This window comes from Macrotis lagotis, chromosome 4 (assembly GCF_037893015.1).
Source record: "Macrotis lagotis isolate mMagLag1 chromosome 4, bilby.v1.9.chrom.fasta, whole genome shotgun sequence".
Classification (NCBI taxonomy): Eukaryota; Metazoa; Chordata; class Mammalia; order Peramelemorphia; family Peramelidae; genus Macrotis; species Macrotis lagotis.
The window spans coordinates 270,868,560-270,881,972 of record NC_133661.1 but is presented as its reverse complement, the minus strand read 5'-3'; the positions used below and the strand labels follow the sequence as shown (position 1 = coordinate 270,881,972).

The 13,413-nt window shown below is 35.7% G+C and overlaps 1 protein-coding gene and 1 pseudogene across 2 annotated transcripts in view; one reads left to right on the top strand and one right to left on the bottom strand.

The window, feature by feature from the left end:
- Window positions 1-9,820, top strand: part of KLHDC1 (kelch domain containing 1) — a 52,168-nt gene extending 42,348 nt beyond the window's left edge. The window contains exons 12-13 of one of the 2 annotated variants that reach the window (XM_074236013.1): window positions 1,275-1,327; window positions 8,285-9,820. In XM_074236013.1, coding sequence (XP_074092114.1) covers window positions 1,275-1,327; window positions 8,285-8,303 — 72 coding nt within the window. In that variant the 3' untranslated portion in view covers window positions 8,304-9,820. Of the gene's footprint in view, window positions 1-1,274; window positions 1,328-1,663; window positions 3,318-8,284 lie in introns of those variants that run through there. The other variant, XM_074236014.1, reaches the window with a different exon arrangement.
- On the bottom strand, window positions 5,000-9,854 carry LOC141522517 (glycylpeptide N-tetradecanoyltransferase 2 pseudogene; annotated as a pseudogene).
- Between the last annotated feature and the right edge of the window lie 3,559 nt (window positions 9,855-13,413).

The window sequence follows — 13,413 nt, the reverse complement described above, 5'->3', positions numbered from 1 at the left end:
GATGATTGGACCCAAAGAAGAGAGATTAGTGAATGCATGTCAACTTGGAGTGAGGCCTTTGGTGGAGTACTTAGCTCTCTGCTGTTTGACATAAGAATCTGGTGATGATGGTCATGCAGAAAATGTAAATACACTTCACCAGAAAACTCCTGAGAACAGCTTTATAGTTACTTCTGACTTCTGCAACTCAGAAAGATTTTCTCCCCCTTGCTGGACATGTCAATCTCAGGGTTATTGTTTAGTTACCTTTGCTTTCAGGGAGGTAAATAAAAAGTGGAGACAACAATGCCTGGCCCAAGGCTCATGTTCAAGTCACTCCTTTAGCTCCTACTTTAGCAGATAGCCATTTTTGCTGAATAGTGGAAGGGTACATAGAATTACCCTTTTCCATCCAGGTGAAGCTCAGGCATCACCTTGAATATGACTTTTCCAAATTCCTTTGCTTGCCAGCTGGACTGAACTGGCTTCTAACTTGTGAATGGCCAGAGCCAAACAGAGCAGACCAGAGACAGGGGAGTCAGGAATCAAACAAATTTAATTTCAAGATGAGGAAAATGACTGGTAATCAAGGTGGCAAACTACTCACATTTGCTGGCACCCTGCCCCTTTTGGAGGGACCTGCTTTAGTGTAACCAAATCTCAATAGTTATACCAGTGGCTACATAGTGAGCTATAGCCCTGACAAAGAAGGGCAACAATGAGTCCAGTTTGACTCATGACCAGAACATGGATACATCAGGTGCTTGTTTAAGTTCAGAGAACACCTGATGCTGGTCAAAGCAATACAATAATTATATGAAACAGTTCTGGGATTTTGTTGTAACTGAGAACATCCAGAGGATGAATACAAAGGATTGTTGTAATGTCAAGCTCAGAGCACAGCTTGCTTGCTCTGGAAAACAGGTTGTCTCCTAATATCTTGATATCCTCTAGTTACCAGTGCTCTATCCCTCCACTCCCTTGTATTATTCTCTTTATATTTATTCTGTAAATACTGATACACATAATTCATCTGTTTACCTTTTCCCTTTCCCTTTTCACTCTTTCTATTTTTATTCTTAGTTCCTAGCATAGTGCTTGAGAGTAAGAAAAACCTGACAAATGCTTATTGGTTGATACATAAAATAAGTCTGGCCCATGTGGTTGTCTGAAGCAGTCCAAGAACTCATTTTTCTATTTCTACCCTTAAACATTCTTTTTCTTGTACCATGCTACTTGCCTTGTACCTTTTACTACTTGTTTTTTAACATAATTTTATTTTGTATTTTGTTTAGGGTCACTGTAATGATTTATTGATCTTTCAAACTCAACCATATTCACTTCTTAGGTAAGTCAATTTTTATTTCTCTATCAGATATATTTGTTATTAATTTTCCCAAATGGTATATTTTTCTGTTTGCTGGAAAACAGTAGGCTTCTTTGAGTATTCTGTGAATAACATAGATTGAAGCCCCAGGATTGTTAATCTTTTTGTATTTACTTACTTGTGCAAGCTCTTTGAAAGAATGCTTATTTTTGCATTTGTTTCCCAAGTGATAAGCATAATGCATAGCCCAAAACAGGCACTATGTTTTGTTATTTTAAATACTTGCTGATTGAATGTTATGTTTAAATATTTCATGTTTCTTCTGAGTCTAAGAACTTGGGACTAATTTCTTTATAGGTTATGTCTCGACTGCATTGGTAAAAATGCTATCATCTTAGAAAGTCAGATAACCTTATTACCTCCAAAGCTTCTTCAGCAAGTCCTCAAAAAAATAACATTTTGGACTGCAACTAATCATCGACAAGAACAAAGAGCCAAAACCGAAGAAACAGACAAATATCTTTGAATTAATATGTTATATATTTAATGTTTAACATTTTGGAAAAGACTGCTGTTAATATAAATTTAATTCTGATCTTCCCCTCAAATAGTATTTGACACCAAAAAAAAGATATTTTTGGTGGAATTCTGTAACAATGATGGATGTTAGATGCAAGAATGACAGATTAATTTAAAATTTTAAGAACAAGCCACCTTTCAAAAAAATTAGAGTAAAGTCATTACTCTGGAAAATTAATAATTAACAACAAATAAGAATTTATTCTATTGTTCATTCTTTACTGAAAATATTATGCAAAATTCAGGAAAATAAGAGATTAGTCTAAGGACTTAAGGAATCTGATGAAATACATGTACCCTGAAATGTTATATATTGTATTTTGTTATTGATTTTCAGGGAGACTAAATCCTCTATAGTAACTTAACAAACAATCTTAAGTTTCTCATTATAACCTCATATATATTGCTGAAGTTAGCCATGAAAACACATATAATATTTTGTGATATCAAACATTGAACTGTCCTGCCTTTTTACATATTTATTTTTCTGAGATCTTTATCACCTTAAACAGCTGAGAAGTAAAGTTAACTATAATGGATGGTATCAAATGTCCAGTTAATTTTGTTTATATCAGCAACATGGTAATATGAGTGAAGTAGCAAGTAGGTTATGTAATAACCTAAAGTTCTGTAAAAATATAATTTGCCTCATAAGAATACTTACTGTAATTTTTTTAAGTTGAGTGAAAGATGATAACTCAATAGCAATTCAGTGTAATTCCTTCTAAAATATAGAAGTGTGAAGCTCAGGATAGTTGAGCGATGAATGTATAGTATCTCACTTTATTCCTTGATACTGCTACTTATGTGGCAATGGCAGACTAGATTAATGTCAAATTTTTAAAAACTACACTAAAGAATGTCATCTTAGCATGATGTCACCACAGTCTTCCATTTTATTTGAATCTCCTCTGTTCTTGATCTTTATTCCAGTATTGAAATTATTCTCTGAAGCCAACATACTATATTTGAAATGTATTAGCATAAAGTCATTTCTACATTGAAAATGCAAATGATAATATAGCTTGTTTTATCTCTAGCTACTGAAAGTTTTTAGAGATATATTTTACATATAATAGTGTATTTGAATGTGTGAAATTTATATTTTTCTGCATTAAAATATTTATTGTATAAGATATAGAAAATTACTATTTTTCTATTTTTGGTCAGTATTAATAGTCATTATTAGTGTTAGCTGAGCAAAGAATTTTTGAATCCCAATTTTTCATTAGTTTTGTTTTTATAGTCTGAATAGCAGATTTTGGATGCAGGATTTATATCTTATATATGTGATTTATATCTTAGAGGAAATTTTTATGACTACATAATATAGTTGAGCCATATTTTTATATTGACTTTACCTAAGAAAACATTGAATAGACATGAAATTAGTGTTTAAGGGATTTGAGTCATCTCTTAAAAGCATCTGATTTTATATATATATATATATATATATATATATATATATATATATATATATATATATATATATATATTCATTCTTCAGAAAGTGGAATTCTACTGCTGTTTCATTGGCTTTAAAATATATAGTACCTGTTTTCAGAAATAAGCATTTTAATTTGTATAGGAGAAAAACTGTGTTACTTGAGATATTTATTTTAGGTGGTTGTTTTTTATTTAAAATATACTTTCTTTTCTAAACAGTATATTTTAGAAGGATCAGACTGATGCTATTTTAAGTTGATGACTTTGAGACATGATATTACTTGAAAAAGTTTTATATCCTGCAAGCTAGAAATGTTTCATTATAGGAATGACTAGGAATATTCTCTCCATTCTCCAGTTTCACTGCCCAGAGTGAGGATTTTCTTAATGTCAATAGACCTGTTAAGAACTCCAGAAACCTGCAAAGCTAACTTTTTAAGTTTTGTTTTTGAAGAAGTGTGTTCATCTGGTTTTACAAAAAGGCTTAATTTCATTTAGCCTCCATTTCTTTGGCTAAAATGGATCCAGAAATTTAGAAGGTGACTCATTTGTGAACATTGATGGTTCCTCTAAGGCTACTTTAATAAGTAAGATACCCTTAACCTGACTCATAGAGAACAGGATGTCTTGCTCTTTTTATTGTACCCCACAAGCTATCCTTCTTGATGCTGTACATTTAAAGTATGGTGTAGTGGTCATGTTAGAAAGTCTTTTAATTAATTTAGATGTTCATATTAGTTAATTTTCAAACAATATCTCTAGCTTTTGTTTCCATGACCACATACTCTAATACTAATCTTATAACTTAATATTCTAGTGCTTGCCTCCTCTTTCCCCTTGTTCTCTACTCATACTTATACTTCCCTTCAAAAGACCTGTATGGAATGATTTAAAGCATATTTATGGAAATGGAATGGTGATGCATAGTATGTTCATGCTTTCTATCAAATGAAGAAGTTGGATTAAAAAATATTTTTGGAAATGGATAAAAGAGGTAGAGATATGCTTCTCCAATTTTTAAAAATGTTTTCTTACTTATCTACATGTAATTTTATTCTTTTGGAATTTCCAGTTTGTTAAGATTTTCTTGACATTCAGGTAAAACTCCAAAGGCATTTTATTTAAATCTTCTACACTAGGAAATTTAGAAGGATTATCAGTGATATTCTAGATTACTTGTTTCAGTGAAAAACTATTTTAATCCTCCAATTGAAATCATCTTAGCCAAAGAAATATTATTAATGTTTCTGCATTCTGTTAGACTTAAAAGAACAGTTCAAAAACAAAGAAAAGAGTTAGGATTTTTGGTGTTTTTTTGTGATTTTTTTTCTGTTAAGAATGTTAAGTAGGGGGAAGTGACATTAAAACAAGATAGAGTAAATGGTGAAGTTGGGGAAAAAATATACTATGAGAATTTTTGCAATCTACTATATAGGAAAAAATAATACTCAAAATGTCCTTAACCCCCAAATACAAAGAAACTTAAAAGTTGTTGATTTTATGCCAACCATAATCAAAGATGCATTTAGTACAATGTTTGTATAATAAATGTGTTTGGAAAATCTGTAATTCTTTGTTATCAATTATAAATTAAATAAAATAATTTGCTTTTATTAATAGTAACTAATTCAGAGTGGCAAGTGCAGTGTTTTTATTAAAATTTTAAAACACAGGTTCATAGATATATTTGGAAGGAATCCTAGAAATTTTTTTTCCTTTAAAAGATTTTATTTAGAGTTTTACAATTTTTTCCCAATCTTACTTCCCTCCCCCACCCCCCATTGATCCAAATTGAATATGATGAGAGAGAAATCATATCCTTAAGTAAGAAAAATAAAGTATAAGAGATAGCAAAATTACATAATAAGATATCAGTTTTTTTTTCTAAATTTTTTTCTAAATTAGAGGTAATAGTCCTTGGTCTTTGTTCAAACTCCACAATTCTTTCTCTGGATACAGATGGTATTCTCCATTGCAGACAGCCCCAAATTGTCCCTGATTGTTGCACTGATGGAATGAGTTGAGTCCATCGAGGTTGATCATCAGCCCCATATTTCTGTTAGGGGTGTACAGTGTTTTTCTGGTTCTGCTCATCTCACCCAGCATCAGTTCATGCAAATCCCTCCAGGCTTCCCTGAATTCCCATCCCCTCTGCTTTCTGATAGAACAATAGTGTTCCATGACAAACATATACCACAGTTTGTTAAGCCATTCCCCAATTGAAGGACATTTACTTGATTTCCAATTCTTTGCCACCCACAAACAGGGCTACTATGAATAGTTTTGTACAAGTGATGTTTTTACCCTTTTTCATCATCTCTTCAGGGTATATACCCAGTAGTGGTATTGCTAGATAAAAGGGTATGCACATTTTTGTTGCCCTTTGATTCGTAGTTTCAAATTGCTCTCCAGAAAGGTTGGATGAGTTCATAGCTCCACCAATGTATTAGTGTCCCAGATTTCCCACATCCCTTCCAACACTGATCATTGCCCTTTCTGATCATATTGGACAGTCTGAGAGGTATGAGGTGGTACCACAGAGATGCTTTAATTTGCATTTCTCTAATAAGTAATGACTTAAGAGCAATTTTTCATGTGACTATGAATCATTTTGATTTCCTTATCTGTAAGTTGCCTTTGCATATCCTTTGACCATTTGTCAATTGGGAATGACTTGTTTTTTTAAAAAACTTGACTCAGTTCTCTGTATATTTTAGAAATGAGTCCTTTGTCAGAAATACTAGTTATAAAGATTGTTTCCCAGTTTACTACATTTCTTTTGATCTTGATTACAGTGGTTTTGTCTGTGCAAAAGCCTTTTAATTTAATGTAATCAAAATCATCTAGTTTATTTTTAGTGATGTTCTCCATCTCTTCCTTGGTCATAAACTGCCCCCCTTTCCATAGATCTGACAGGTAAACTACTCCTTGATCTTCTAGTTTGCTTATAATATTGTCTTTTTTATGTTTAAATCCTGTATCCATTTGGATCTTATCTTGGTATTGGGGGTGAGGTGTTAGTCTAAATCTAAGTTTCTTCCATACTAATTTTCACTTTTCCCAGAAGTTTTTATTGAAGAAGAGTTTTTATCCCAATAGCTGGACGCTTTGGGTTTATCAAATAGCAGATTTCTATAATCATTTCCTGCTATTTCACCTAGTCTATTCCACTGGTCCACCACTCTATTTTTTAGCCAATACCAGACAGTTTTGATGACTGAAATTCTTGATTCTTTTGAACACTGACAGTTTAAGTGCCTTACCAAGTGTCATGGTGGGGCTAAGCCACCTTCTTTTGCACTTTTTTTTTCATTGAATCCCTGGAAATTCTTGACTTTTTATTTCTCCATATGAATTTACTTACAACTTTTTCTAACTTGTTAAAATAATTTTTTTGGAATTTTGATTGGCAGGGCACTAAACAGGTAGTTTAGTTTTGGTAGATTGTCATTTTTATTATATTAGCTTGACCTCTCCATGAGCAGCTGATGTTTGCCTAGTTATTTAAATCTGATTTTATTTGTGTGAGAAGTGTTTTGTAATTGTTTTCAAAAAGTTTCTGAGTCTGCCTTGGCAAATAGACTCCTAGGTATTTTATATTGTCTGAGGTTACTTTGAATGGGATTTCTTTTTCTAGCTCTTCCTGCTGTATCTTGCTAGTCATATATAGAAAAGTTGAGGATTTATGAGGGGTTATTTTACATCCTGCAAGACTTATTTTTCATAGTCATAGATAAGGAAATAGAAGTAAAGTTAAAGTAGCTTATACAAAGTTTATACAGGTAAGAATTAAAGAGCTGAGTTCAAAACTAGGGTCCTGACACTAAATACAATTTCATCGCCAAAATGGTCAGCAAAATCTCTTGAGGCTTCTGAACTCTCCTATCAATTTAGAAAATTAGTCTAGGAGGAACATAAAAACAGTCAATAAACATTTAAATTTCTATTATATGCTAAAGAGGATTTGGGAATACAAAGGTGAAAGCCTCTACTGGCCTCAAAGAGTTTACATTCTGTAGATGACTTCAGCAAGAAGGCCAGCTTGACCCAGGTAGAACACTTTAAGGACAGCATTTCCCAAACTGATTTGAAGAGTATCAGGGCACAATACAATGAATGCCAACAGAAGTTTGTTTATTTTTTTAATCTGAATCTATAATTTCACTGGCATGGGGAACTCCTTAGGGGGTAATGAAAGATTTATGGACTTGTCCATGATTTGCACCCAAGACAGCCTAACTTTAAAGGCTTATTTTTTTTAATCAACTGTGTCAGTAGGCTCTCAAATGGCTTTATTGCACACCCCATCTTATAAAATTTTTTTAAACATGTCCCCAATGTATGCAAATTCATTTATTTTTCACATGGTTCTAAATTCTATTTATTATTATATTTGGTTTTAATGGCTGTCAGACCTAAAAAAAAGCTATCTCACAAAGATTGAGATAGGAACTGGACCTTCTTTCAATTCCACTGATATAAGGAACTCCCTAGTGAGGAAACTCTTCCCATGCAACCTGATTCTATTGAACACTGACAGTTTAAATGCCTTACCAAGTGTCATACAGGCAGCATGTGTCAAAGGCAGAACTAGAATACAACTCAAGGATTGCTTTCTGTCTACTATTCCATACTACTGATCATATTAAATAAAGTTATATTACTTCAGGTGAAAGAAATACATCACTAGCTGAATTTAATAAACTGATATTTGGTGTGATCTAGCAATCATGTTTAAGGTTTTTGTTGAAATTTGGCTAGTAAATTTCTGTCTTTCTTGATTTTAATCTGTATTCATGTGAAATAAGTTGAAATAATTGCATTTTTATATTTAAACAAGTGGTTTCAAAATCTACTGAAATTTTTCATTTGGAAGATTTTTTTTTCTTCATATGTTCAGATTTATAGATCGCTTTGATTTCACTTAAGTTGTGCTTTTATTCTTTGGAACAGTGGTTCCGGGATTCGTTAAATAGAACATCAACTCACATGATGACTGCAGAGTTCTAGAAATGAAAATGTCCTTCTACTGTAAAACAAGATCAACCTTTTCAGATTCTGTTCCTGGACACCACCAGTTGTACAAATAATATTGCAAATTACCATCTCCTATACCAAACTTGAGTTGTTCTAGGAATGTTATATTTTCCATCAAATCTAGTGCATTGAACACATCAAATCCTTTCAATTTAGCCATAATGAGTTCATCATTCATTAGGTCCAGTAGTGGAGTCTCAGTATGAATGTTGTAGAAGGCATAAGCAGCTTTTAGACTTTTATGAATTGGGTGATGCATGACAGTGGAAGGTAACATGTAGAAGCTCAGGAAATCAGTTAACACTCCATTTGAACACTCTACTACAAATGTGTTGATAATATGATCCTGAGGCAGAAACCAATGGGCCACTTCCTCTTCATTCATCACAGGGGCAAGATGAAACTGCTTCAGATAGTTGTTAATTAATTCTTGCACAGCTTTGATATCTTTCGGCTCCATCGGTCTCAAGCCTGAAGTCTTTGTGACATCTGGAAGTCTGTATAGCTTCATTGTTCCCTGTAAAGTCATATTTCTACTCAAGTGAGAAAATTTCACTTCTACCAATTTTCTGGGATTTAGTGATTGATGCCAGTGTCTGCAAGTAGCCACTGGCTTAGGAAGTACCACTCCTGCTGTATAAACAGCTTGAAAAATCCCCTCCAAGTTGACTCTTCTAGTTATTTCTCTAATCAGCACTGGTGCTACCCGTTTTGATCTCAACTTCTTATGAACACAGAGAAAATTTATTTCTACCATCTTCTTCACACTGTCATAAATCCGAATGTTAGCTGGGATGGCACTTATGAACCCCACTAGTTTTTTGTTTGAAGAAACCCTAACTCCACAGTGCCACTGAGGCAGCCAGCCTGGAGGACGAAGAGCCCATAAGAGGAACTCAGGGGAATAATTGATCAAACCTGAACATATTGTCATCATCTTCTACATAATTTTCATTTAACAAGGTATATAATTCCTTGAGTACTTCAGCATTACTCAAGTCTAAGGTGTCCCACGTGAAACCCTGGGGTAAAGAATAAGGTTCTTGACGAATATTGTCCTTATCTGGTTCAATTGCACCATGAGATGTAACTACTTCATGAAGCTTGAGTACAGGTTGTGTATCCCAAAACTGATTATTTCCGTTTGTTAGCATCATCAATGTTTTTGGTAGGGCCCTGACATGCAGAGAGAAGTTCCATCGCCCTTTGAATATCCTGCAGTTTCTGCATCGGAATGGCTGGATTTTTGGAAGGCTGTTGAATTTTAATCTCCTGGGAATCAGATGCTGAATCTGATTTTGTGCCTCCAGAATTTGGTTTCTCCTTTTATCCTCTTCTGTTTCTTCTTTTTCTTTTTGGCTCCTAAATCCCCTCCAGGACTTCCGCGGGCATGCTCCTCCTCATTGTCTCCGTCGATGCCACAGGTGTCCTGGTCGTCCAGCTCCAGGCTCTGTTGGCTGGCAGCGGACTCGCCGTCCTCCGCCATGGCCCCGAGCGGCGGGAGCGGCCGGGGCGCCGGGAGCACCGCCCGTGGGAGTGCGAGCTCAGCCCGGGCGCCAGCAGCTCCCTCTAGCACCGCCGCCACCGCCCCGCCCCCCACCTCCCCATTTGGAAGATTTTTAAACAAGTTAAAATATCCTGTTTCCAAGTTTTTGAATTAGGCAGACATGAGTTTTTATAGCTAATAGACATCATTTTTGGCCACAAAATTATATATGGTCTCTATAGGTCCTCATACTATACATACCATACATACTATATACTACTAAGACATTGCTCAGTGAATAGCCAAGACACTCTTCTCCAAAAAAAAATTGCAAACTGTAAAAGACATAGGAAATAAATACATGAAAGACCACTCCAAATCACTCTTCAGAGAAATGCCAATCAAACAAACCTAAGGATTTCTCTTTCTAGCTCTTCCTGCTATATATTGCTACCCATATATAGAAAAGTTGAGGCTTTATGAGGGTTTATATCCTGCAAGACTTATTTTTTCATATCGTCATAGATAAGGAAATAGAAGTAAAGTTAAAGTAGCTTATACAAAGTTTTTACAGGTAAGAATTAGAAGAGTCAGGTTTCACTAGTTTGGCCTTAATAAAAAATTAAATTAAACATGGTGTTAACCTTCAGAGTTTGTCTTAATAAGTGACAAATATTAATTAGCTTCCAGAATCTGATCTCAAGAAGAAAACAAAATTAGGTTAACATACACATTTATTAGATTTCTTTAAACTCACAGATTACAGAGACCCGGCTAGAAAACAGGTTCTCAAAATAAAGTTTTGGAGAAGATTCTATTAAAATTCCATTAACAGAAGGCAGAATCTAAAAAAGCTGCTGAGTTTGTCCATCAAGGAAATGGCCTTCTACTCAGGATAGAGCTGCCTCCTTCCAACTGAGGACCTTAGTGCCTTATCAGTTATGTCCAAGACTTCTAAGAGGATATGAATCTTCCCTCTCCAGGACCATTGATACAAAGGGAAGAGTATTATTTATTATTAGGAGAAAAAGCAGATAAAATTTATATTTGTTTTTAGGTGATGTCAACAACTTCATATCCAGCAAACTGGCAAAAATGACAAAATATGAGAATGGTATATTTTGGAGAGGATATGCAGAGTCAAGAACATGAATATCTTGGTGGTAGAGCTGTGAATTGATCCAACAATTCTAGAAAGCACTTTAGAATTATGCTAAGATAATGACTAAAATGTGATACTCTTTGAGAACCCACTATTAGGCATATAACCCAAGGAGGTGAAAGACAGAAAAGTGTTATGTACATTAAAGTAGCTCCTTTGTGACAACAACTAGTAACAAAATAGATGCCACTGGCTGAGGAAAGGATACGTTGTGATATGCTAATCTTATGAAGTGTGATTACATCTTAGAAGAACATGTAGAATACAGGGAAATATACACAATGGCCAAAAGTAAATGGAAAGAATGACAGCAAACAAAATCAAAACCGAACACTATGATTATAATGCTCAAACTTGGTTCCAAAGAGATATGAGAATGCATAGCCTTTACCTTTTTGTAGAAGTGGCAACGATTATGCCAAGGAAAATGTGAATGACTGAATTCAGGAGAAACATGAAAAAACCCATCACTCTGACCCAGAAGGAATTTATTTACAAAAAAGTTCAAGTATTGCTGTAAGCTAAAGGAAAAGAGAGATAAGGATCAGGAATGTTGATCCTTAAGCAGAGAAGAAAGCTAAAGGAAAGAAAAACAGTCTTGAGAGGTTAACAGTAAGGAAAGGTATAGGAGGGGCAACTAGGTGGCACAGTGGATAGAGTACCAGACCTGGAGTGAGGAGGACCTGAGTTCAAATTTGGCCTCAGACACTTAATAATTACCTAATTGCATGACCTTGGGCAAGTCACTTAATCCCATTGCCTTGCAAAAACTAAAAAAAAAAAAAGGAAAATTTGGGGGATCATGCACCTCTAGAGAGGGCTGCCCTCCCAAGGCAGAAGAGAAACTCAACTGAATAGGTGAGAAAGGGGACCTAGGGAGACACAGGAAGACACAAGAAGCTCAGAAAGCAGAGATGAAGTATAATATTTCATTCTTTCTCTTTACACTAGGTGGAAGTGATAGAGCACTGGCCCTGAAGTCAGGAAGTAGATTCTAAATAAGAGTTAAGTCTTTTAAAGAGCAATCTTTAAAATACTGTTCTATAAAATGCTCTCAGGGCGGAGCCAAGATAGCTACAAGAAAGGATCCAGTCTTAGGCTCTCTCTGATAAAACTCATAAGCCAAAGACTCTAACTAAACTTTCCAGAGACAGAACCCACAGAGGGACCCAGTGAGGCAGTTTTTGCTCCCCGGGGTTGGAGGGGTGGCTCGCCAAAGCGAAAGAACTTAAGCCTCCTGGAGGCAGCCCCAGGGTGCTGGAAGCTGTGGCTCACAGCAGCGGGGGAGTCTCCTGAGCTACACCCCAGGGAGCATTGGGCACAAAGTGGGGGAACAGCAGGGGACCTCTGCCAGAGGGAGCACGTGGAGCCCAGCACTCAGGGCACACAGTGAGCAGCTTGGTCTTTCAGCGGCCCAGATCCTGAAACAGAAGCAGGAGCCCCCAGGGCATGAGCCCATTGATTCTAGGGAGGGGAGTGAAGAGAGAGACTGCAGAGCTCTGTCCTCTGTCCCTGGAACAGGACTCTGGGGTTCTGAACACATTCAAATCCTGATCGCAGTTTAGGCCCCCCCATAGAACAACAGCCCCCCCACCTCAGCCCCGTGGCAGAAGGGGGCACATATGGTCATTCACAGACCAGGAGGGAGGACAGAGCCTCACACACTGAGAACCTTGTGGGAGTGTCCCAAAAGCTCAGGAAGCACCCCAAAACCAGGCCCAGGCTGGGAAAATGAGCAAGCAGAGAAATAAGAGGAACATCATGGAGAAATATTTTGCAAATGAGCCCAAGAAGGATCAAAATACTCAGTCTGAAGATGAGGAAACACAAGCTCCTGCATCTAAAGACTCCAAGAAAAACAGATATTGGGCTCAGGCTATGACAGAGCTCAAAAAAGACTTTGAAAATCAAATGAGGGAGTTGGAAGAAAAACTGGGAAAAGAAAGGAGAGAGATGTAGGAAAAACATGAAAATGAAGTCAGCAGCTTAGTCAAGGAAATCCAAAAAAAATGCTGAAGAAAATAGCATGCTAAAAACCAGCTTGGGTCAAATGGATAAAACAGTTCAAAAAGTTATGGAGGAGAAGAATGCTTTAAAAAGCAAAATTGGCCAGATGGAAAAAGAGATAAGAAAACTCTCTGAGGAGAACAAATCCTTCAGACAAAGAATAGAATTCAGGGAGATTGAGGAATTTACCAGAAATCAGGAATCAATATTCAAAACCAAAAAAAAGTGAAAAATTAGAAGAAAATGTGAAATATCTCATTGAAAAAACAACTGATATGGAAAACAGACTTAGGAAAGATAATTTAAAAATTATTAGACTACCTGAAAGTCCTGATCAGGAAAAGAGCCTTGACATCATTTTCAAAGAATTACTACAGGAAAATTTCCCCG